General features: G+C 35.3%; 1 protein-coding gene across 2 annotated transcripts in view; it reads left to right on the plus strand.

The window, feature by feature from the left end:
• Positions 1–25,461, plus strand: part of NFKB1 (nuclear factor kappa B subunit 1) — a 163,572-nt gene that overhangs the window by 63,650 nt on the left and 74,461 nt on the right. For both annotated transcript variants that reach the window (XM_074228156.1, XM_074228157.1), the window contains one exon: positions 2,856–2,954. In XM_074228156.1, the coding sequence (XP_074084257.1) occupies positions 2,856–2,954 (99 nt within the window). The remainder of the gene's footprint in view (positions 1–2,855; positions 2,955–25,461) is intronic.

Genomic DNA, 25,461 nt, shown 5'->3' on the forward strand with positions numbered 1-25,461 from the left:
ATGAAATGATTCATTAACAAACAAAAACTTAAAAAGTACTTTTCAGAATTTAAATTTATATTGCAGCACAGGTTAAATGCCTCCATCATAGGAGGTAGAAAATGATCATTCATATCATTTAATTTTTCTTTGCCGTATAAATTATGATCACAGATTTATATCTTTTGAAAGATACTTCTCATCTAGGCTAAATTTGATGTGTGTCTGTGTGTGTGTGTGTGTGTGTGTGTGTGTGTGTGCGTGCAAGCTACAGTTCAGAGAAGGGAAGTGACTTTGTCACACTTTACTACCAGGTTGGTTACACAGAGTCAAACTGCTATTGATATACAAATTAGCCAATCCAAATACAGCCTTCTGTCTTCTCTTCCTTCTGCTAAAATAAAACAGTTTTCTGTTTGGAGGATTTGGGGTTGCTTTGAGAATTCCATTAGGAATCTACATCAAGCTTACCCCCAAACCAACTTTTCACTCATGAAATGGATAAATGAATGAAAAGCAATTGTTGAAAATTTATTATATGCAAAGCACTGGGACAATATTAGAAGTACAAATTCAAAAAGCAAGTCATATCTGTTCTGGAAGAAGTCCACACTCTTCTCTAAGTGAGGGAAACAGAAGTGAAGTGCCTTGATACAGGCAGAACACATGAAAGCCTTTCAAATACTAACAAGAAAACTACAACTTCATTTTTTTTCTAATTTCCGATTACATGTAGAGATAGTTTTCAACATTCATTTTTGTAAAATTTTCTTCCTCCTTTCCACCCTCCTCTCCAAGACAAGTAATCTCATACAGGTTATACATGCACAATCATATTACACATATTTCCATATTAGTCACATTGTAAAAGAAGAATCAAAACAAAACAAAAAGCATTAAAAACGTGACAATAGTATACTTTGATCTGCATTCATAGTTCTTTCTCTGGATATGGATGGCATTTTCCTTCACAAAGCTTTTAGAATTATCTTTGATCACTGTATTGCTGAGAAGAGCTAAACACATAGTTGATCATCACACAGTGTTGCTACAATGTTCTCCTGGTTCTGCTCACTTAATTCAGCATCAGTTCATGTAAATCTTTCCAGGTTTTTCTGAAATCTGCCTGCTCATCATTTCTTATAAAATACTAATAGTCTGTTATATTAATATACTGCATTTTGTTCAGTCATTCCTCAATTGATAGACATTCCCTCAAATTTACAGTTTTATGCCACCACAAAAAAGAGCAGCTGCAAGTTTTTTTGTACCTGTGGGTTCTTTTCTCTTTTTTCATGATCTCTTTGGGATAGACTAAGTGGTATTTCTGAATCGATGGGTATGCACAGTTTGATTGACTTTTGGATTCAATAATTCCAAATTCCTTTCCAGAATGGTTGACTTAGTTCATAACCCCACCAACAGTGCATTAATGTCATTGGTTTCCTATATCCCCTCCAACATTGTTCATTTTCTAGTCATATTGTCCAATCTGAGAGGTGTCAGTTGGTACATCAGAGTTGTTTTAATTTACATTTCTCTATTCAATAAAGATTTTGAGCATTTTTTCCATATGACTATATATAGCTTTAATTTCTTCATACAAAGAATTACCTGTTCATATCCTTTGATCAATTGGTGAATGACTTGTATTCTTATAAATTTGACTCAGTTCTCTATATATTTTAAAAATGTGCTGTAAAAATTTGTTTCCTAGCTTTCTGTTTTCCTTTTGATCTTGGTTGTTTTGATTTTGTATGTGCAAAACCTTTTACATTTAATGTAATCAGAATTATCCATTTTGCATTTTATAATGTTCTTTATTTCATTTGATCTCAAACTCCTTCGCTCTCCATAGATCTGACAGGTAAACTATTTCTTGTTCTCTTAATTGGGTTATGGTATCATCTTTTATGTCTAAATCCTGTGCCCATTTCATCCATATCTTGGTATAGGGTTAGATACAACTTTAAACAATGATCAGAGAGCATTTTTGAGGGTCCTAATATACGTCAGACATTACAAAGAAAAACAAACTGTAGTCACTGCTGTCATCATTTAATGGTTGAGATCACATGCAAATGTCTAAACTAGATAGAAAAAAGAGATAATAAACAGAGAAAGCATCAGCAATAAAATGAATCAGGAACTTTTGTTAAGGATGTTTATGCCTTTGATAAGTTAATATAGATGTGTAATATATATATATATGTATATGTATATACACAATTTTGATACTGTAAATAACCCTGTGATAGGAGTGCTGATATTAGATGCCCCCCATTTTGCAGACAACGAAGCTGAGATACAGAAAAATTACCTATCAGTAGGATCACATGTTCTAGCAAGTTTTTGAGGCAGAATTTTAATTTGTGTCTTACTGAATTGTATGTCTTGACTTCTTATCCACTGTACTACTTAACTGTGTCGTGGTGGATATGGGAGAGGAAGAAATTTGTTATTGTTGCTGTTGTTCAGTCATGTTTCTTTGGATCAAGGAAAATTGAGTAAATTAGTCCAAGGTCACATAGCTATTCACTGTCTGAGACTGAATTTGAATTCAGTTCTTCCTGACTCCAGATCCAACACTCTTCATTCCACCACCTAGCAACCTCCATTTAAATTGATATTTGATCCTTAATCATTGATGGTACTAGATAATATTTTTCTGTTTCCTTCAATCTACTTAAGACAGCATGACTTTGTTAAGGTGGCAATTCACTCTGAAGTAAATTAAGCAATCATGATTATAAATTTTCTTGGAATTTCCCACTTTAGTCAATTGCTATAAGAACCTTAAAATAATTTTTCATCTGTCTTTGTAGTTCTTTAGATCAGCAATTTTACACCAGTTTGTTTTATGTTAACCTTTGCAGAGGGGGTTTCGTTTCCGTTATGTGTGTGAAGGACCATCCCATGGAGGACTTCCTGGTGCTTCTAGTGAAAAGAACAAGAAATCATATCCACAAGTTAAAGTAAGTTTGTGGTTCTTTTTCTACCAGATTATGTCTTGTGGTTATTAATTCTGGGAGATTTGATGCCTATGAGCAAGAGTAGGGATTGGCCTTAAAACCCAACAGGTCAAATATTTGTTCTTAAATTGTCCACATATAGATTTTGCTTAAAACAAAAATGGTTGGTGATGTCTATGACTCATATTCTATGAAAGGAGGAGGATGAAATATAAAAATGTTATTAGTATTTACATTAAGTATATTTTTTAAATTGCTTACATTGTTTTGGTTATGAGCATATTTTCTCTTTGTTCAATTTTGGTAACTTATTCATCTTGAAAATGTTTGTAATTATTGTAAAAAAATGTACTTCATTGAATTGCATAGATTAACACTGCATTCATATGAAACAAAGTCTTGACCTTTATACTTTCTCCAATAGAGATTCAGTGAGGTATTTATGCTTCATGATATATCCTTATATTCTTTGATTGTATTATAAGCTCATTTACTTACATAAAAACGAATTTGTCTTATTTTCACAATTATGATAGCATCTTTATTCATTTTATAAGTGTCTCTTCTTTATGATCTGGATGATATTAATTTGAATCAATGGGTATAATGCCAAATTGCTGGAGTAATTTGGAAAATGCTGTTTTTTCATATTTTAAGAACATTACTTATGATTATCATCTAAGTTTACAGTACATAAAATACTTTTGTCTTAGGAAAAGCACTCTAAATAAATAAAAACCTCAAATGGAGATGCAAGTCTTCTAGTCTAGTAAATTGGTTTTGCTAGTTTCTCCCTTGGTGGCATTCTGTCTCCAATCCTTCATTTCTAGATATTCAGTGCCTTTCTTCCTTCTCCGCCCACTCCATCCTTCCTTCAAATTAAGTAAGGATCTTATATCATCATTTATCTCTTTAATCAAAACTCATTCATATCATTCATCTCCTTTTGACAGGCACTGGCTATTTATGAAATCAGAGTACTTAACCTTCCTTGGTGTCATTGACCCTTCTGACAGTCTATGAAATTAATAGAGCTCTTCTCAGAATGTTGTTAAAGGAAACCAATTATATTGAAATGGACAGTTATGAAAATTATTCAAGAAACAAGGTCATGGTACTCATGTTAAGAAACATTTTTGAAGAAATTGTAGGAATAAACACAATGGGACTGTGGCCTCGAATTTGGACAGTTTCAAGCTTCATTATTTGGAGTTTTCATTGTTTCGATTCCTTCAGCATCCAGGATAGGACAGGATCAGGGAATAATTAAAGAGCTACCAAAGGACCTCTTAAGGGAGGGGGAAGGGAGAGCAAGGAGGAGAATCCTAAGAGAGGGAGAGTTAATAGGGGAATCAGAGGAAAATTGAACTAGGATCCCGGTTTTTAATGTGTGTGTGTGTTCATATGACAATAAGTGTAAAGGTTCTTAGTTTCAGAAGAAACTGATGTCAATCCCAGAACTAGGTACCAGAAGGCTAAAAGTAAATTTAAAAAAAAAACACCAAACTAGAAATATTGTTAAAAGCAACACTAATTAGAGACATTTGCTTAATATACATGTATAATTGCTGTATAATACAGTAATGATTGTGATGATTCAACATTAAATTTAGTAATTAAAATAATTAATTTTGCTATATATTTTATTTGATTACAGCATTTAATACTTTGTGAATATGTATGTTCAGTATTCATATGATGACTTGAACACCAAACAACATGTTACAGTCATCTCTGTATGGCTTTTAAAAATTAGAGTGAATATTGGCCATAGGAATTTGGGTTAGCTATGTCTTTATTCATTCACTCAACTATTTAACAAATATTTATTGATATATATATATATATATATATATATATATATATATATATATATTACTTTTCAGGAAAGGGAGGGATATTGGGATAAAGGGAGGGATATTGGGATAAAGAATAGAATTCACTTTTGTTGAGTACCTTCCATGTGGAAAGTACTGAATTAAGTAGACCTGGTTTACCTGTGTACAAGCCATCCTTATTCTCTTTTGGAGATGGTAGAAGAACTTGCTTTTGTAACAGTTATCAGAAATAATTCCATTTTGAATCTTGGATACCACTTTCTAGGAGGTGGAGGTGAAGGGAATGTCTCTTGCCATTAGCTGTTTTCTTCATATAGAGATGGGGTTGCTATCCTCAAAGAACATTTCATATCTTTTCATCTAAATTTTAGCCTTCCTTTCTTTTCATCCTTTTCATGGTACTGTTCTCCAAGGATAGAGTAAGAAAAGAACACTGTCAGTTTCTGAGCAGTGCAGGCAGTGGTGGTGTATCCCAATATAAAATGTGGAGATAAAAAGTGTTATTCTGTTACCAGATATTTATTGAGCTTATTTTAGTAGATACTGAAATAGGGACAAAAACATATGGGTCTGGTCCTAACCTTAGTCCTTGGCAGACTCTTAAACATATATTAATTCATTCTCAGACTATGTAGTATACTTCTACAGCGAATACAAAGGAAAGTTCAAGTAGTTCATTCAAATCAGGCCTTAGAGACACTAGTTGTGTGACCCTGGGCAGGTCATTCAGTTTCTTCCTCATTCTCCTCTATAAAGTGGGAGTATTAGTGGCAACGATGTCCAAAGGTTCTTGTGAGACTCAAATTAGCTAATAATTTTAAAACACTTAGTTCTGTATTAATTATATTTTTTAAAAGTAATAATGAATTTTAAAATTCATTGGTTAGTAATTCTATATTACCCATCATTAGGCAGTCTGGACAGCATTGTGTTCGAGGTAAAACTATAGTTTCTCTGAAAACTTCTTGGAGAAACTGAATAGTAGCATGAGGGAGAACCAAGGCCAAAGAGACACCCCAAAAACTATAATAATTTCATATTAATAATTTCTTAGACCACCTATTTCTTTAAGGTGCAATAATAGCACCATGAGATTTTCCATTTTCATTGCACTTTTTTTAGGTAAGAAAGGGTAGGAGGGTGTTTTTGTTTTCAGTTAACCAGAGCAAAACAGAAAGTGAAAGTGTATACCCAGAACTCTGTCAAGGATCTATTAAAGGGCTGATCATTTGGAAGGAACCTCCCAGAACAGTAGAAAACAAGGCAGTTCCTGAGCTTGTGAAGGGAGCCACTGTGCTGTGGTGCCTCCCTCACCAGTCCTGCAACCACCCATCCCAACAGGAAAATGCCATCTGTGATTCCATTGTCATAGGCTCCCGTTAGCACCTACATTTTGTACGAGTTTCCAGGGTCAGCTCACAAGTAGAGAATCATTTCTTTTTTCTTCAGTCAACAATGGCTTACATTGTTGTAGCAGTTTGCAGTTTTCTCAGGATTTTCCTCTTTCTTTGATAAGAATTAGTCAAAATAGGAATTGTTTCTTGCTTTGTTATAGATAATTAAGTGATTTATCCAAGGTCATATGACAAGAAAGGAGTTAAACTTGAATTTAGTCGATAAATCTTTCAACTCCTTATGCTTGTTGACCATGTATAAATGAACATTCTTCTAAAAATGATGTTAATTCAGTGTAGTGGCCATTTTTATTTTACCTGTTCCATGTGAGCTGCTGTTCTAGGAGAGCAGTCCTTGAAAGAAGGTGGGGGGAGGGGAAGAGAGAGAGACAGAAGAGACAGAGAGAAGAAAGGTGGGTAGATAGATCAATAATTATAATTGTATTTCTTTTAAACTGATTTCCTTTGTAATCCTGTGTATTTATTTTATGCCTTTAGAATGGATTCACCAGGCTCACCACATACTAAGATGTCCTCCTGCAATAAGGGTATAAAAAATAACTATCCACAAGGTGCTCACATGTATTAGAAGAGACAGCTTATATATGTAACCATAAAACTAAATAGAATTTTAAAAAAAGTAAAAGGAGGTAAATGTAGTTGTTTGGAAAGGTTAGAAAAACACTTTCTGCATTTCTGGATGAGCATCAAGAATGGGGTTGATGTGAAAATTTGATATTTGGACCGAACCTTGAAGGAAAAGGAAGATGTCATCTGGTAGAGAGATAAGCAAAGTAGTGGAGGTGAGAAAGCATGGAAGGAAGAGAGACATAATTTATGTATGTATATATGTCTGTGCCTATGTACATGCATGTTTGTATCTGAAGAGAGACAAGAGATGAAACTGGAAAGATAGCTTAGAACTAGGTTACAAAGTGCCTTGAATTTCAAGTTAAAGAATTTGAATTTCTTCCACTTGTTAGGTAAATATTGAAAATCTTCAGCTTAGAGGAGTCAGATTATCTATCTATCTATGTATCTATCTATCTATCTATATCTATTTATCTATATCTATATCTATATATTTTATACACACACACACACACACACACACACACACACACACACACACACACATATATATATGTGGACTGTTGAGCTGGCAAAAATTTGTAGGGTATATTTGGGACCGGAGAGTTATAAGAAGGAAAGAGATCCACTAGAAGACTAGGAATAATTCAGACAAGAGGTGGTTATATAGGAAGAAAGGGTAAAAGAAAGGAGGAAAGGGAGAAAAAGAGAGAGGAGATGGGAAAGAAGAAAGAATTATTTTTGAAGCATTTTTATTTGCTAGTTAAGAGGCAGCTAGGTATAGCCCTGAGCCTGAAGTCAGGAAGACCCAAATTCAGTATAGCTTCAGACACTCACTGGCTGTATGACCCTGGGCAACTCACTTAGCTCTGTTTACCTTAATCTACTGGAGAAGAATATATAGCAAAGCACTCTAAATATAGCAAATATAGCAAAGAATATAACAAAGCACACTTTGCCAAAAAAAACCCATGAATGGTATTTGCATACTATGGTCGCTAAGAGTCAAGACATATCTGAACAACAACAAATGGACTAGGGCAATTTTTCAACTTTGAGAATAGAATTTTAATTAAGCAAGGCCTTTCCTGACCTCGTGCAGCCTCAACTGTGATAAGAGAAGACAGTCCATGAAGGCGAATGTGGTGGGCAGAGAAATCTGAAGAAATAAAGACTGGAGTAATAGATTCGTTGATTTGCATCAAAGGGTTGATTTCTGTACTGGCATGGCAAGGAGACAGTTAGAGAATGGGGGAGTGGGTCAGAGAGTTGATAAAATAAGTGCTCAGCAGTTTGAGGCCAGGGTCACAGGAGTGAAACTTCTCATTCCAGACAAAGATGGAGGTCAGTCAGAAGGCACTTAAAAAATGCTTGATGAGTGTGAGTGTTGATTGAAGGCTGGAAAGTATACTGCACGGTCTCCAGATGACCAGAAATGAACTTCTCATTTGTATTTATTTTCTAAGTCCTGTTAGAGTTATTTGTGTCCATAGTTTTCCCTACTATCTCCATGTAGTAGAAAGTGTTGGCACTTTGGCTGTTAAATATTTAAAAACCAGTTTTGACAGAGGGGAATGTAAGCATGGTACACTTTTTGGTTTATCTGCTTTGCTAACATTTTCCCCATACTTTCTTAAGTCTAGACTATCAACAGAACAACAAACTAAGCCTTGTTTTGTAACACTTTTTGAGCTTTAAGTGTTTATGTTAAATTTAAAAATCTGTATGTAGGTATGATTTGGTTCTAATATACCCTTGGAGAGTTAGGAAATCTGGGAACCCCAATCCTGGGCCAGTCATTACCTCACTACCTCACTGTATGACTTTGCATATATCACTACATTTCTGGTCTCTGTTTCCCTTAGCTGAAGGCATTCCTTTAAAGACTAAAACTTAATCACAGAATCTTAAATAGAAGAGACCTCAGAGTAACAGGAGTAATATTTGTTGATGTCTCTGAGAAACATTCAACCTCCGTTTGAAAACTTGATGAGTTTGGAGCTCACTAACTCTAGAGACAGCCTACACCTTTTACTTATGAACTACAAGAATTGTTAAGAGCAGTTACATGATTGCCATTATATTGAGTAGCTTCTACTCATTTTTCTCTTTGTGGCAATAAGAACAATTAAAGCTAGCATTTATCTAGGCTTTAAGTTTTGTCAAAAACTTTGGGTGAGACACGTTGTTATTATCCCCATTTATTTGATAAAGAAATTAATGCTGAAGAGAGGTTAAATAATAGATCCAAGTTCACACACCTGGCCAAAACTAAATGGACTGTGCCATCTTGCCAAAAGTCTTGAAGGTGTAGAAGAGAGAATGAATAATTAATAGGGGAGTTCTTGAAAAATGTAGGTGGTAATGGGATAGCAGGGCTTATTTTTGATAAGAAAATGGATTGAGCCTTTGCTTACCCTTGGGCGAGAAGCTGGGCTGACACTTGATTGATCTGAGTGAGAAAGATGGGTTTGACCCTTGGTTGTCCTTGATGAGAAGATGAGTTAAACCTTTCTTTCAAAAGGAAAGGAAGGACATAAACCTTGATTTTATATGGGGGTGGGGAATGAAGGCCTCTAGTTCTTGCTTTAAGTGTTAATTGAGATTATTAGAGTGAGGGAAACTTGTGATTGGAACATTGAAGGACTATAGAAAAGGTTTTGAATAGACACTATAGAGTATTTGATGAGGTCAATAGGATCATAGAAATAGAATTCGAAAATATTTTAAAGGTTATCAAATTTTAAGCTCCACAAAGAAAAAGCAGTTTTGCCAGAATTGGAACTATGGTCCCTTGATGTTTTCTTCACTCCACCACACATCTTGCCAAATTTTTACTTATAGTCCTTTTTTGTTATTGTAATTGCATTATATTCATTATATTAAGTTTTAGTTTTTTTATCTCCTCTCCCACTCCTGAATAGTTAAGTCCTTTATGATTTTTTGTAAGATATGATATACAGTCTAATAACATACAACATAGTATTTGCAGATAATAAAGCTAGAAATAGTTTTCAACAAATAGCTCCCTTTCCCTCTTTGATAATCCTCATAGAGTATATTACTAATGAGAGGATTATTGACTCAGTGTCTCATTCTTATGTAATTGTTAGTCTTCTCTCCAAAAAGTCATCTAATTTATGATTTACCAACAAATATTTGAATACCCTTATTTCTCAAATTCCACAGCTTCTCAAATTAGTTGGGGTTTTTTTGGTTAATTTATCAAGTTTGATGCTATAAAGAAACAATTCAAAGCTACTGTAATTCTTACATTTCTTTTTTTATTAGTAAAGTTGAATATTTTTTCAAGTAATTTGTTTATTACATTCAAATCATTTTGTAAGTTCATTGTTCATCTTTAATCATTTATTAAAGGGAGATAAGCTTCTCTTTAGATATTTGTATCAGTTTCTGAAGTCAGGGATTGTTCTTAATTTGCTTTTCCTTTTGTTTTTTTGTGTCCATAGCACTTAGCACATTGTCTGACATTTAATAAATTGATTGTTTAGTTTTTAATGTTACCTTAATTATAGATTAATATATTACCTTAATTACAGATATTTCTGTTTGGGTTTTTTTTTTGTTGCTATAGAGAATTAAATTTTTTTCAGGTAATCAAATAATTTTTTCTCCCCTGGTTTCTTATATTTCTTTAGTGAATAGAAATGCATCTCCCTTTCAAAATTGGGACAAAATTCTATTATCTTACAGCTTGAGTCATAATTTTTTCATTGACATTTTATTGCATATAGGATATGAGATGAGAACTTAAAATTATTATTTTGTTTTGTAAGGCAGTGGGTTTAAATGACTTGCCCATGGTCACATAGCTAGGTAATTATTAAGTGTCTGAGGTCAAATTTGAACCCAGGGCTTCCTGACTCCAGGGCTGGTGTTCTGTTCTGTCCACTGTGCCATCTATCTGCCCCTTAAAATTATTTTTTGCCATATTGCTGGAAATTTTTCCCAAGAGCATATAGCAATTTATTCTTCCACAAGTTTTTATTTCTTATAGGGTTCTGTAGATTTGGTTTTGTTTATGAGATCTCCATTGTGTTCTGTATATTTAGTTATATTTGTGATACCTCCATTGTCTTCCATTAGCCTGCTTTTCTATTTTGACCTAGTAAAAAGAGAGTTGATGGCTTCTTTGTTTTATGCTTTACAATTTTGGAAGTTTGACCTTTTCCATTGTTATTTTCCCCAAAAAATTGCCCTTTTTTTCTCATGAATTGTATTAATTTATTTAGTTCTGAAAAGAAACCATTAACATTTTTATTGGTATTATACTAAGTCTAAAATTTATTCCAATATTTTTACTTCATTATCTTATGCCAATCTATCCATGAACATTGAATTTACCTTCACTTATTTAGAGCTTCCTTTATATCTGTCAATGCAATTTAAAAGTTATTTCTCAGTCACACTGTATCTAAGTAAATGAATTCTCCTGGATTTTTTCCTGCTATAAATTATTTTGGAATTAATACTTATCTAGGTTTTATAAGATAGATATGAATATTTTTGGATTTACTATTTATCTAGCAAATCTTGCCTAATTGTCTCCTTTTTTAGTGAATCTGACGCCAGGCTTGGTGTTCTATCTACTGTGACAACTAGCTGCCCTTAAGGCTATGGATGGGTAATTGTTGATGTCACCCAGGTATCCCTTTGGGTGGATGAGGCAATAATACTGTTCTTGATTTTCCACTCATTCTTTTATAATCTTTTCCTCTAAAATGCTTTTATAACTAGCACATATTTCTTCTATGTATATTTACAGTGGGTTTTTTTTATCACTTTTCTTAACTTTATCTTCTTTATCTGGTAGCACTTCTTTGATATATGAGTGCTGAGATGGCATATTGTAAATGTGGCAGTTTTTCTCTGAATGATTATGTTGTATTGTTTTTTAGTCTATCCATCTCTTTGTGACTCATCTAAGGTTCTCTTGACAGAGATACTGGAATAGTTGGCCAGTTCCTTCTCCAGTTCATTTTACACTTGAGGAAACTGAGTCAAATTGGGTTAAGTGACTTGTCCAAGGTCACACGGTTATTTAGTATTCCAGGATAGATTTGAATTCAGGAAGATGAATCTTTCTGACTCCAGGGCTAATTCTCTATCCACTCTGCCACCTAAATGGCCACTGCCTCATCTGGGTATAATCAGGAAGGATTCAGGAAGGAGGTGACCTTTCATGGGGACATTGAAGGCTAAATGGTCCCTGTGGTTTTGGGTAACTACTTCATTGTTGTGGCCCTTAGTTTCTCTATCCCCTGTGCCAACCAGCTGCCCCACTAAGGAATAGAGATCACCATAGAAATCCAAACATCCTTTCCGTACCACAGCTATTGTTGCACTCCATCCATTTTGTAAATAGAGGTGACTGATCATGTCTTTCTTTGTTTCTTTGTTTCTTCCTCTCTCTCTCTCTCTCTCTCTCTCTCTCTCTCTCTCTCTCTCTCTCTTTCTCCCTCTCCCTCTCTCCCTCTCTCCCTCTCTCCCTCCCTCCCTCTCTCCCTCCCTCCCTCTCTCCCTCCCATCTTGTCTTGGTCATATCTGTTATACGTATATATACACGTATATACACGTATACACACACGTATATACACACATAAAATCAGACATCCATTTTGCTTACTTTCCTTATGTTATTGCAGTACTTTGAAGGAAATTTCTAATTTATCACTAAACAATGTAGTGAAAATTTAACTAGTAGCCTAGTAGCCTTTAATATAATTCCTGTTTTTGCTTTTATCCTTTTAAAATTTGATCTCTGTGTGTTTTTGGAGACTTGAATTTTGTCCTTCTTCATGACAAATTCTGTGAATTCTCACCAATGAAAAATGATTCTTGTTCTGACAACTCTGAGGAATTTTCTAGTTCTTTTTTTTCTTTGTGTGAATGCCCTTCAGGAACCTTATCAATCTAAAGTTTGAGTTCCTTAATCTCACTTCTGACTATTACTTCACCTAACATGCTATTGATTTTTAAAAATTTCTTTTATTTTTTAAGTTTGTTTTTCAATTTTATTCTTATTCACCATTGATTTGTTTACCTTTGGTTATTCTGCTTTTTTTCTAATTTTATTGATTTTTATTTTTTTGTTTTTTGAAATTTGCTCAGTTCCTATTCCTTTGCCTTCCCTCCTGCATTGTCGAAATTAAACCTTGCTTTTATTCATTTAATATGCTTGCTTATTCCTGGTCCTAGCATGATTCTTTTGAAAGGCAGTTTCTGACATAGCTTCCAGAGAGAGAGCTGACTTGTTTGGCCAAGAAATCTGGGTTCAAATTCAGCCTCTAACACATGTCACCCTGAACAAGGATTTTTCTAAGACTCTAAGTCTATAACTTGGAGGAAAGGTTCCCAAGTTTCAATGATTACATAGAGATAATTTCCTTATCTGAGGTAAAACTTTACATTTAGTAAGTAGTGATGAAATGACAGACCTGGTTCTTATTATCATTATTTTTTTAAATTTTTTATTTCTAGTATTATTTTTTGTTTTTATATGTCATAGAATTTCTTTATTTGGTGATATTCTTTGGCTTATTCATTATTAGATAAGTTTTCTTTTTCTTCTTAGTGTTTATAATGATCATTATTTTCATTAATTTATAGAAAAAGAAGGTACTGATGACCCTGGATTGACATGGCTATATTTTCCATCCTTGCTGTATAGGCATCTAATCTCTGTTCTTTTCTACCATGCCCAGCTAGCAAGGAGGGGAATTGGCTTCAGTGGTATTTACATGATCCCTTTTATGCTGGTTAATGGGCAGGGAAGCACAGCTTTGGAGTCCAGAAGACCTGGCCTCAGATCTTGCCTCTGACACTTTCTAGTTCTATGATGCTGTCTGCACAGGTGACTTCACTACTCTTCTTTGTCTTCTCTCTAAAATGATGGGGTTGGACTCCACAACTCTGAAGGGTTTCCATTACAGAACTTTCTCCCCTCCTCCTCTTTCCTCAATTACCAAAGGCACAACAGGGTTTCCTTCTCAAATCTCCCCCCCCCCCCCATCTCTTCCTGCTTTCCCTTTGTCCTTACTCCTGCTGATGGGGAAATCCTAAGATTTATTCCACTCTGAAATATTTGTAAAATGTTTTCCATAGAGTAAGTACCTGATTTCATTTGAGGTCTCAGAGCCTCTGTAAGATATAGTCTCCCTCTGCTTCAACCCCTAGTGAGGCTCAGAGACAGCTCAGCCTTCCTTTCATTCAGTTGGGGGACACTCAGTGACAGCAGTGTAGACTTAGCAAACATGACGCTGGGATGCTCCTCAACTCAGATCACCAATCTTGTGGGGTCTTAGACTGTGGTGGCAGTCGTCTCTATTCCCCTTCCTCCAGGTGCAGTGGGAAATGTGGGTGGCAATGATTGGCATCTCCAGATATGTGTATCTTCCTTTCCTTCCTCCTCTCCACCCTCTCTTAGACAGTCTCTATCTCTCTCTCTCTCTCTCTCTCTCGCCTTCCATCTCTCTTATTCCCTTCCTCCCCCTCTCTTTCTACCTCCCTCCTTGCCCCTTCTCCTTTTCACTCTCTCTCGCTCTCACTCTGTCTTTTTCTTTCTGTTTTTCTCCCTCTGTCTCTCTTTCTTGCTGTCTCCATGTCTTTATCTACTTCTGTCTTTCAAGACCTTTCTAACTTACAAGACTTAGGGGTTTGCAGCAGCAGAGGGTAATAGGCCTTTCTTTTTAGTTTTTGCAAGGCATTGGGGTTAAGTGGTTTGCCCAAGGCCACACAGCTAGGTAATTATTAAGTTTCTGAGGCCAGATTTGAACTGAGGTCCTCCTGACTCCAGGGCTGGTGCTCTATCCACTGCAGCACCTAGCCACCCCTGTAATAGGCCTTTCTTAAAGTCCTATGGAACCTGGATGTGGTTTCTTGGATATAGTTTCCTATGAACACTTATGTGTTATATGATAGAGTGCAGTGATTCTGCAGTGATTCTCAATCTTAAAAATGACTGAAGATTCCTCCCATGACCTTTATGGTTCTATCAATATGTACTGTAGTAGAAATTAAAACTGATAATTTAAAATTAAGAAACCATTACATGATAAGATTAAATAAGTGCTTTTCAAAACAGAAAAATAGTCAGAAGTGACATTGTTTAGTGTTTTGGGGGAGGAAACAAATCTCTTTAATTTATAGCTTAATAGCAGATAGCTATATTTTCATATTTATTTCATGTGCGGCAGTATATTCTTTTGTGGAAATATATAAAGTCCAGCTTCACAAACATGTCTTTGGGAAAAGGCAAATAGCATCTTACAATGATGAAGATGATGATGATGACGATGATGAAGAAAATAATTTTGACTACCTTCCTAAGGATCTACTTTGAGAACCACTGATGTATAAAGAATGCTAGAATTTAGGAATCCCTGAGTCTAAATTCAGTCAGAGAGGTTGAGCTTTGTGACCCTAAGCAAGTCATTCAGTTCTTGATTCCTCGTCTAGAAAATGAGGATAATAATGGCACTCACCTCACAACATTGTTGTGTTGATCAAATGAGATAAAGGACTTTGTGGATCTTTAAGCTGCATGTAAATATTAACTATCATTGTTATGTTGTTGTTTTAGTCACATGTATATTTACTCTGTATTATGGCATTCAAACTGCAGTGACCTTTTCTTTCTAATAGTTGCCTTCTCCTAGTATCTTGGCCCCACACTCCTGCTATACATAATGCCTCCTTTACAGATTATGGAAAGAGCTGGATAATGTTTTTTTTCCTATTTAGTCCTCCCTACAGACAAGGATTCTTTTTTTTTTTAAAGATTTTATTTTGAGTTTTACAATTTTTCCCCTAATCTTACTTCCCTCCCCCCACCCCCATAGAAGGCAATTTGCCAGTTTTTACATTTATTTCCATGGTATACATTGATCCAAATTGAATGTGATGAGAGAGAAATCAAATCCTTAAGGAAGAAAAATAAAGTATAAGAGATAGCAAGATCAGACAATAAGATATCATTTTTTTTTCTAAATGAAGGTAATAGTCCTTGTTCTTTGTTCAAACTTCCCCGTTCTTTCTCTGGATACAGATGGCACTTTCCATTGCAGACAGCTGCAAATTATTCCTGATTGTTGCACTGATGGAAGGAATGAGCAAGTCCATCAAGATTGATCATCACCCCCACATTGCTGTTAGGGTGTACAGTGTTTTTCTGGTTATGCTCTCTCACTCAGCATCAGTTCATGCAAATCCCTCCAGGCTTCCCTGAATTCCCATCCCTCCTGGTTTCTAATAGAACAATAGTATTCCATGACATACATATACCACAGTTTGTGAAGGCATTCCCCAATTGAAGGACATTTACTTGATTTCTGGTTTGTTGTCACCACAAACGGGGCTGCTATGATTTTTTTTGTACAAGTAATGTTTTTACCCTTTTCCATCATCTCTTCAGGGTATAGACCCAGTTAGTGGTATTGCTGCATCAAAGGGTATGCTCATTTTTGTTGTCCTTTGGGCATAGCAACAAGGATTCTTAACCTAAAGTTTCTGTGTTTTTTAAAAATTTTGTTTTGTTTTCTAATATTTTGATAATTGTATTTATATAGTTTTTCTTTTGTTTTTTCATATTTTGATAATTATATTTCAATAAAGTTTGTTTCTTTTGTAGATCTATGTGTTTTAATTTAATCATTTAAAACATTTTGCTGTGGAGTTCATAAACTTCCCCAGATTGCCAAAGGGGTCCATGATACAAAATAGACTTTATAGAGAGTATTCGCCATCACAGAGGTTAAAGATGAGTGAACAGAACATTTTAAACTTCATATCTTGTATATTTTTAAATCCTGTTAACCTTTTTAATAGTCTATATTGTTTTCCTCTTCAGTATCTTCATTAATAGCATCTGGTATTTCTTTACACTAATTTCTTTATGACAACACTTGATGGGAGAGGCTGGTGAATAAACACATGTAGCTTCCTCTAGGCTATGGCTTGTTGCTGCCTGCCCTTGACTCAGCTAGGTGTGCCAGGAAGAGAGTGCTTCTCTCTCTTTCCCAAAAGACATGTCTTCGTTTTATTATCAGCATCAAACCGCCTGCCCCATCCTGGGGATGAACCACCTAGGCAGAGCTGAGTAGAGCCAAACGTGTCTTAGAAACTCCAAATTCCTAGTCTGACTTTAAAGGGGCAAAATGTGTGATGCTATGTGACAAATTTAGGTCTTCTGCCACCGGTAACATGGGGCCTCCTGGAGGTGTTGAACCCATCTTAGCCTGGAAGAAGGCTCAGCTGAGCAAAAAAGAACATCAGTGTAATTCAAATGGTAAAATAATAAAGGGATGTCCATTTATATTTTTTCCTTTTGGCATAGATATTAAACATGTGGTATGCATTATGCTTTGAAATCACGATTTATCTCTTTGACATCCCAAAAGCTGTCCTATATCGTAGATCTATATATAGTTATAGCTGCATGTTGAGCAATAAGGTTTTTGGCTGAAATGTCCGGATCGGCAAGGATTTTTCTTTGATGAGGAAAGTAATTTCTGGGCTCAAGGCCATTAATGGAAACACTCATGGTTAACATATAAAGCACTATTGTCCTAACATTAATGACTGGTTGAACAGCCCCCACTGTGAAGTGTCTCACATAGCTCTGTTTGGGTCCTTGGACAACTTCTTTCAGATGTTTCCCCCACTTTTAACTCTCAGTCTGCAATCTTTTTTTTAAGGCATTGAGGGTAGGGGAAATTTAAATGAGATTGATTTAATGGATAATTGATTTCATAGGAAAGACCAGCAATATTAAATAATTGAAGGTGTCAATCAGACATTGCTTAGTTCAACTACCATTTGTCAGATGGAACATTATTTGTCAAGTAATTCTTCCTCCAGAAATACATGTTACTACAAGCCATCTAAAAAGTCTCCTGGCCTTTCATTGTGGGGGTGTGGTGGATGGGAGACTTGAAAGTTACCTTTTTTCCCTTCCTCCCCCTAAGAGAACTCCAGTAAAAAAGAGAAGTAAACAAGTATCAAGTAAAGTCAGGGGTAGGAAGATCAAGTATTCTTTATACTTCTACTTCTGAATTATTCTTTAAATTATTTCCTAGATTTTATTGAACTAGATTTCACAATCAATTTTCTTTAGAATCTCCAAACTTTAATTTTTAAAGAAATTTATATTTAGGAAAATAGTAAATGGTAACTCTGGTTTTGAAGTCAGAGGACCTGGATTCAAATCACTGGTGAATCAAGTTATGTGCTTCTTTGAAGTATTTGTGTAACTTTTGGTAAGTCATCCAACACCTCCCTGGACTTCGGTTCCATAAAACAAGGGAGATGAACAAGGTGGTCTCTGAATGTCAGGCTTTAGGTTTGTGATCTTGGTCCATTATTGGGAAAGTTATTTTTCCCTGAAGTAAAGAAGCCTTCCAGCCCAGAGAACAGCAGTGAAATCTAATCTGTGAACATGTCAGAATGCGTATACAAGCAACTTGAAATGACTAATTGTCACAAGACTTATTTGAAGCTGATTCCCAGAGGAGTTTTAGTACACTCTATCCTATTCTAGTAAACTTTCTTCCCTGGTATTTCTCCATTTTCCATCTTTGAAGAGGATAATGTCCTCCCTAAACACAGAACACCTTCTCTACATAGGACTCTTGATTTCCCTCCCAAACCATTGTCCAAACCATTTTTCAAGACAGAACAAGTCCTGACTTTTTGATATCTTCCATTCTTGCATAACTTTTAAAGTTAAATTTTATTTTCAAAGGTCAGCCTTTTCTACCTCCCACGTCCCTCCTCTCTGTCCCCATTGAGAAAGCAAGAACAACAAAACTCCTATTACAAACATATATAGTCAAGCAAAACAGAATTTGTCATTTACCACGTCTTTAAAAAAATGATGTGTCCGTCTATGCTGAGTCTATCATCTCTTTGTCAGTAGGTGGGCAGCACATTTCATCATGAGTTCTTTTTTATTGATATTTTATTTTTCCAGTTACACTTTATAGAACTTTTTCAACATTCATCCATTTGCATATTTATAGATTACACATTTTTCTACCACCTTCCCTTTCTTTCCCATCCCACTCCTTGCAGTGGCAAACAATCTGGTAAAAATCATGTATGTACTTTTGTGTTTAACATATTTACATATTAATCATTTTGTGCATGAGGAATTAAGACTAAGGGAAAAGAAAGAAAACTATGGGATAGGAAGGAAAAACATAAGAGAAGTTTTTAAAAAGTGAACATAGTGTCATTTCAGATTCTGTGGGTTTGTTGTGCTTTTGTTTTGCTTTCTTCTGGATATGAATGGATATATGAATATAGTAGGTCTTTGGGTTATCCTAGATCTCTGAACTGTTGAGAAGAACTGCATCCATCAAAGTTGATCAACTCACGGTGTTATTGCTGCTGTGTATAATGATCTCTTCAATTTGTGTAATTCTTTCCATGCTTCTCTAAAGTTCAACCATTTATGGTTTCTTGTAGATCAATAATATTTTCTTTTTTTTTTTTTTTTTAGGTTTTTTGCAAAGCAAATGGGTTAAGTGGCTTACCCAGGGCCACACAGCTAGGTAATTATTAAGTGTCTGAGACCGGATTTGAACCCAGGTACTCCTGACTCCAGGGCCGGTGCTTTATCCACTACACCACCTAGCTGCCCCAGATCAATAGTATTTCATAACATTCATATACCATAACTTGTTCAGCCATTCCCCAATTAATGGGCATCCTCTCAATTTCCAATTCTTTGCCACCAGAAAAAAGAACTACTATAAATATTTTTGATCATGTGATACTTTTCCCAATTTTTATAATTTCTTTTGGATTTAGGCTTAGTATTTATATTTCTGGGTAATAGAGTACAATCAATTTTATTGCTTTTTGGTTATAGATTACTCTCCAGAATGGTTGGATTAGTTCACCACTCATGTATCCTTAAGAAAGCACTGTATTGATCAGAGTTCTCAAATTATTTATATATATACACACACACACACACACACACACACACACACACATACATACACACAATTTGTTTTAAATTAGCTAATATCAACTTTCTCACTGTTCCACCTCAAACCCTGAACTGTTTTCCTCCATTGAGAGTATTAGAAAAACAAAATCCATTGTAAACACGTATGATCAATCATAATGATCTCCATGATGGCTATATCTTAAAAAGATTGGTCTCATTCTGCATTCTTAATCTTTCACTCACTATCAGGAGGTGGTTTGCATGTTTCATCATAAATCCTTTGGAATCTTGATTGATCTTCATGCTAAGAATTCAGCACAGTAATATTCTATCACATTGCTGTATCATAACTTGTTCATCTATTCCCCGGTTTATAGGTACCCCCTCAGAGTCCCATTCTTTACCACTTTACGAAGATATATATATATATATATATATATATATATATATATATATATATATATAATATTTGTCCTACCTTAGAATTTGTTTTTCTTAAAACTAATCTCCCGTAATCTACCTACATTTTAATTCCCTTCCCCCTCTACCTTCTCTTTCCCCATTTCACTGTTGAATCATATATATTTCTTTACCAATTTTCTGTGTGTTCATGTGATGTGTGTGTGTGTAATCTTCTTTTGACCAGATCAGATGAGGATGAGGTTCAAGTGTCAGCCACTCCCCAACCCCTCCTCATTGGCATAAATGCTTCCTTGTAAACCTGATTATAAGATAATTTTTTCTAACCTCCCACTTACCACCTCCCAAGTATAGTCTTCTTCCCCTTTTCCCCATTCTTTTCTATATATGAAGACAAACAGAACCAGTCTCAACTCTTACTTAATTGGACAAGATCTAAGAACCTTTATGATGTTAAGGAACGCAGGTTTCATCTTCCTATATTTTAATATAAGCACTTTATTCTCTTTAGGTTTTTGCAAGGCAAATGGGGTTAAGCGGCTTTCCTAAGGCCACACAGCTAGATCATTATTAAGTGTCTGAGACCAGATTTGAACCCAAGTACTCCTGACTCCAGGGCTGGTGTTTTATCCACTGTACCACCTAGCCACCCCCACTTTATTCTCTTTAATCCTTCATGTTTAACTTATGTTTTACTTCACTCTTGTTTGTACTTCAAAGTCTCTGCATCTCTAGTCCTCTGTTTCATCCAAAATCTGTTTTTATCCCTGTAGCACTGGGAGGGTGAAGAAAATAAGCATTTATATAACACCTACTAAATACCAGGCTAAGTATTTTACAAACATTATCCCAGGGTACAGTCATCCCCATTTTGAAGTTAAGTGAGTTGCCCAAGGGCACACAGTAACTGTTTGAGGATGAATTTGAACTCAGGTCTTACTAACTCCAAGCTCAGTACTAGAATACTACCCTAACTACATTTTATTCTGTTTTGATGGTTGACTTAGTCTTGACTAAAAACCTATATTCTATGTCTTCTAGAATATCATATTCCAGGCTCTCTGTTCTTCTGTAGTGGCGGCTGCTCAGTTATGTGTCATTGACTATGGTTTCCTGCTATTCAAATTGTTTCTTTCTGGTGCTTGTAATGTTTTTTCTTTAACCTGCAAACTCTGGATTTTGACTTTAATGTTCTTGGGAATTTTCATTTTGGAGTTTCTGGAAGTGACTGGTGGGGTCTTTTTGTTTCCATTGTACCCTCTGGGTTATAAGAGAACTGGGCAGTTTTCTTTTAAGAGTTCTTCAAATATGACATCTATACTCCTTTTTTGATCATAGCATTCTGTTAATCTAATGATTCTTAAATTTTTTCTTCTCCTTTATGTTTTCCAGATCAATTGTTTTTGTTATGAGACATCTTATTTTTCCTATCTTTTTCAGCATTTTGATTTAATATTATTTGTTGTTTCATGTAGTCATTGACTTGTAACATAGTTCCTTTTAATTTTCAGAGCATTGACAAGATTTTGTTCCTCTTTCTCCAGACATTTAATTCTCTTTCTACTTTTTTCTTCTATATCTCTCTTTTTTTTTTTTACTTTCTTCCTCAGGTGCTTTCATTCTATTTATAAAAACATCTTAAAACTATTTATAAACTCTTATATCATCTTCTCCAGGAATTCTAGTTGAGTTTGTGCCCAACCTGTGATTTTGCTTTGAAGCAATACTTGCAGATGTTTTGGAGTCATTTTTCTTCTTTGTTTGTATCTTAAGTGCCCCTACCACCACAATAGCTCACTCTTTTGTGTTTACCCTTTCTTTCAGCCTACTTCCTGACTTCAAACTTGGTGTTAGGGCAGGCTGTATGGCATTTCTGCTGGTCCTTTTGCTGTTTCCTGCTGTATTGAGTGTTTTGTTACTCTAGGATATCAAGGATTAGCTGGAGACCTACACCTTTCAGGACTCTCTAGGTGGTTTGATCCAGGCAAAGGTTAATCTCCCCCCCCCCCCCCCCCAGTCTGAGCTCTGCAAGATTTTGACCTGGGCTTGGTTCAGAGCAAGAGTAGATGCTGCTGGACTCAACACTTGACAGGCAGCTAGAAAGCTCAGAGGGTCAAAACTAGGAGTTCGTCTTTGTTCTGGGATTCTCACCTTAGTTATTCCTCTATAGATTGGGTTAGAAATTGGAGATGAGACCCTACTTTATGCCTGAGGTCTGAGTCATACTTGCTTATTTTTGAATTTTCTTGGTTCTGTCTCTACCATCCTTGACTTTCCTACCAGGGAGTGTTACTAACTGCTACTTGCAGGTCTCCTCCTTACTCTGACCTGGACCTGCTACCCAGGACTGAGTAGACAAAACTACCAGTTGGCACCTGTTCTAATCTACAGTAGCCTAATCTACATCTTCTTGCCCTGGTGCATAACCTCCTCTCAGTGACCCTGGAGGACCTCCTGTGAAGCATGCTCCTGCCCAATCCATCTCCAGTGTGTGCAAACCTGTCTCCTTCCCTTTGCAAAATTCGACTGGATAGAGGACTCACTGTGACTGTATTTTCCCATCAGGATATGATTTTCCTAGGTCTTTTAGTGAGGAGGAACTCCCTACATTTCTTCTGATTTCTCTCACCTTCTGTTCTTATATATCCTAATTCCTGACACACTCCTAAAATCTCCTGTCCAAGACAGTCTATATTTGGTAACACCTTATACCCTTTTTTCCCTTAACTCCACGTTTTAGCAAATTTCCATCCTAACAATGAGGTGAACATCAGTGGCAAATAGAGACAGATACAAATTCTCATATCCCAGAAGTCAATTAGCCAAAGCATTCCTATTCTACATCAACCAAAGATTGAGGTTGGTTTCTAAATCCCTCAAAGAGCTGAGTATTCTTCAGGAGACCCCTGAATATTTGATTTTTTTTAAACATTACAGTTTTTTAAAACATTACAGTATACTGGGCAGATAATACTACTAAAGTTTATAGAATTTTGGAATCAGAAGGGACATTAGATACAAGCCCTTCATCTCATGGAGGGTAAAATTCAAGCCAAAGACTTGTCCAAGATTATACAGTTAATTATTTTGACAAAGTTTGAATTAGACCCAACTTTCTTGATTTTAAAACCAGTGATCCTTCAGACATCACTGATTTTTATAGGAATGGCTTGTTAATAAAATGCAAGATCAGACCAACCTTCCATGGCAAATACTGTACTCGTCTAAATTAGAATTTCAATTCACTGATTCCAGGAAGACAGTCAGAACCAAATTAGCTTCTTGATATAGTTTAAGGGATAGATAACATGAACAACTACACTGTGATGACCAAGCTTTCCACTGAAATTGAATTGAATTGAAATATTTTCCCTCCTCACCTCTGCTTTCCTGGAGTCAGTCAAGTCCCAGTGAAAGTCCCATCTTCTTTGAAAAGATTTTCCTGATTCACATGTATTCTAGTGCCTTCTTTCTATAGGTTATTTACTATTTTTACTATTTATTTTGTAATATAGTAAATCAATATGGTAGGTATATTAAAATGTATAAGTAGTCAATACTATATACATAGTATATGTAGAAAATATTTTAAAAATTACTATTATAGCTTTTTTGTACATCACTACTTTCATGATGTCTACCCCTTTGTGCTCCTCGAGGGCAGGGATTTGAGTATAATGTGGTTACCTTTTTTGTTTGTTTCCTCAATGCTTACGTGGTAGAATCTCATAGAATGCTTACTGACTAACTGATGTTACCTTTCCAGACCTAGGGAGATGCTTTCTCTTCTAACACCTAGTACTCTCATCTTCTCTTCCTATCTGCCTCCCGGCCAGTAATTAGATTTTAAATTGAAATGTATGCCTGATTGATTAATCAACATGATTAAAATTTTATCCCAAATATGGATAATCCCCATTAGAATATTTATCATATTTGTCCCAGTGATGCTAAGAACATTTTTGTGCATTGTCTTTAAGGTCTGCCACATATTTTCTTAAATATTCTTAGTGATGACAAATCATAGCTCATACAGATAGTAAGAATCAGATCCAGAAGTCAAATTCTATGCCTCCAATTCTAGACTTGATGCATTTCTATCTTTCAAATTTATTTTAAATTTAAACAGAACTCATTATCTCCCTCAGCCTACCCTCAGCCTTCTTCCTGCTTCTATTGGTGGGTATACCAGCATTATTCAGTCTCCTAGATTTGCAGCCTGAAGGGGATGCAAAAAAAGATCTTAGACCTCAAAGAGCTTGAGATTTAGTTGAAGATATAAGACTAGTACACTAGAGGAAGATAATTTTAAGTGCTTCTTACCGTACCAGACTGTGCACATTACAAATATTATTTTGTTTGATTCTCAAAATAATTCTGTGAGATAGATGTTATTATTAATTCTGATTTTTCATTTGAAGAAACTGAGATAAATAAAGGTTTAAGTGATGTGCACCTAGTAAGTAAAGGGAGACTGGATTTGAATTCTGGTCTTTCTGACTTTTAGACCTAGTGTTCTGACCACTTTGCAACCTATCTCTCAAAAATCAAATGCAAATGAAAATAATACATGGACTATGGAAAATAATATAATAATAGTAATAGCTATAATTTGTATAATGACTACAATATCCCAGGCTAAATAACTTATAAGTATTATGTCATTTATTTCTTAGAACAACCCTAGAAGGTAGGCCCATTTTACAGATGAAGAAACTGAGGCAAAAAGGTTATGTGACTTGCCCAGAGTCACAGAGCTAATAAGTCTGAGACCTAATTTAAACTTCGATCTAAATGACTATAATCTGGTACTCTACCAACTATACCATTTAACTACTGTTGTGAATATTTGATTGTATAAGAGAGGGAGACCTAGAAAGGCTAACATATAATTAGATTGGGATTCTTGCAGGGGACAGTAAATATGCTTCTTGTTTTATACTCTCTTTGGATCACTTTGTGCATTGTTTCATTTTATCTCTTGGTTCGGGTTCTCTATAAAGCTATTCAAGGTTTTAAAATTTCACTTTGTGGTTAAGTCACGCTGATGGCCCTTCCCATCACCTTTATATTGGTGACTTCCAGTTGGGTAACTTTCAAAAGGAAAGTGAGAAAACACGAAATAAAATTGATTTATGATCTAAAGCACCTGAAGATGGACTGAGTGTTAATGATTGTTAGATGATAGAGAGTCAGATTAACTGGTTATGGTAATTTAACACTTCTATTCGTCTCATAGTCACTGGTGCCAAGTATTTAATAGGGTCAAGTTCATACAAATGATGAAAAAG

Source organism: Macrotis lagotis, chromosome 3 (genome assembly GCF_037893015.1).
Source record: "Macrotis lagotis isolate mMagLag1 chromosome 3, bilby.v1.9.chrom.fasta, whole genome shotgun sequence".
Taxonomy (NCBI): domain Eukaryota; kingdom Metazoa; phylum Chordata; class Mammalia; order Peramelemorphia; family Peramelidae; genus Macrotis; species Macrotis lagotis.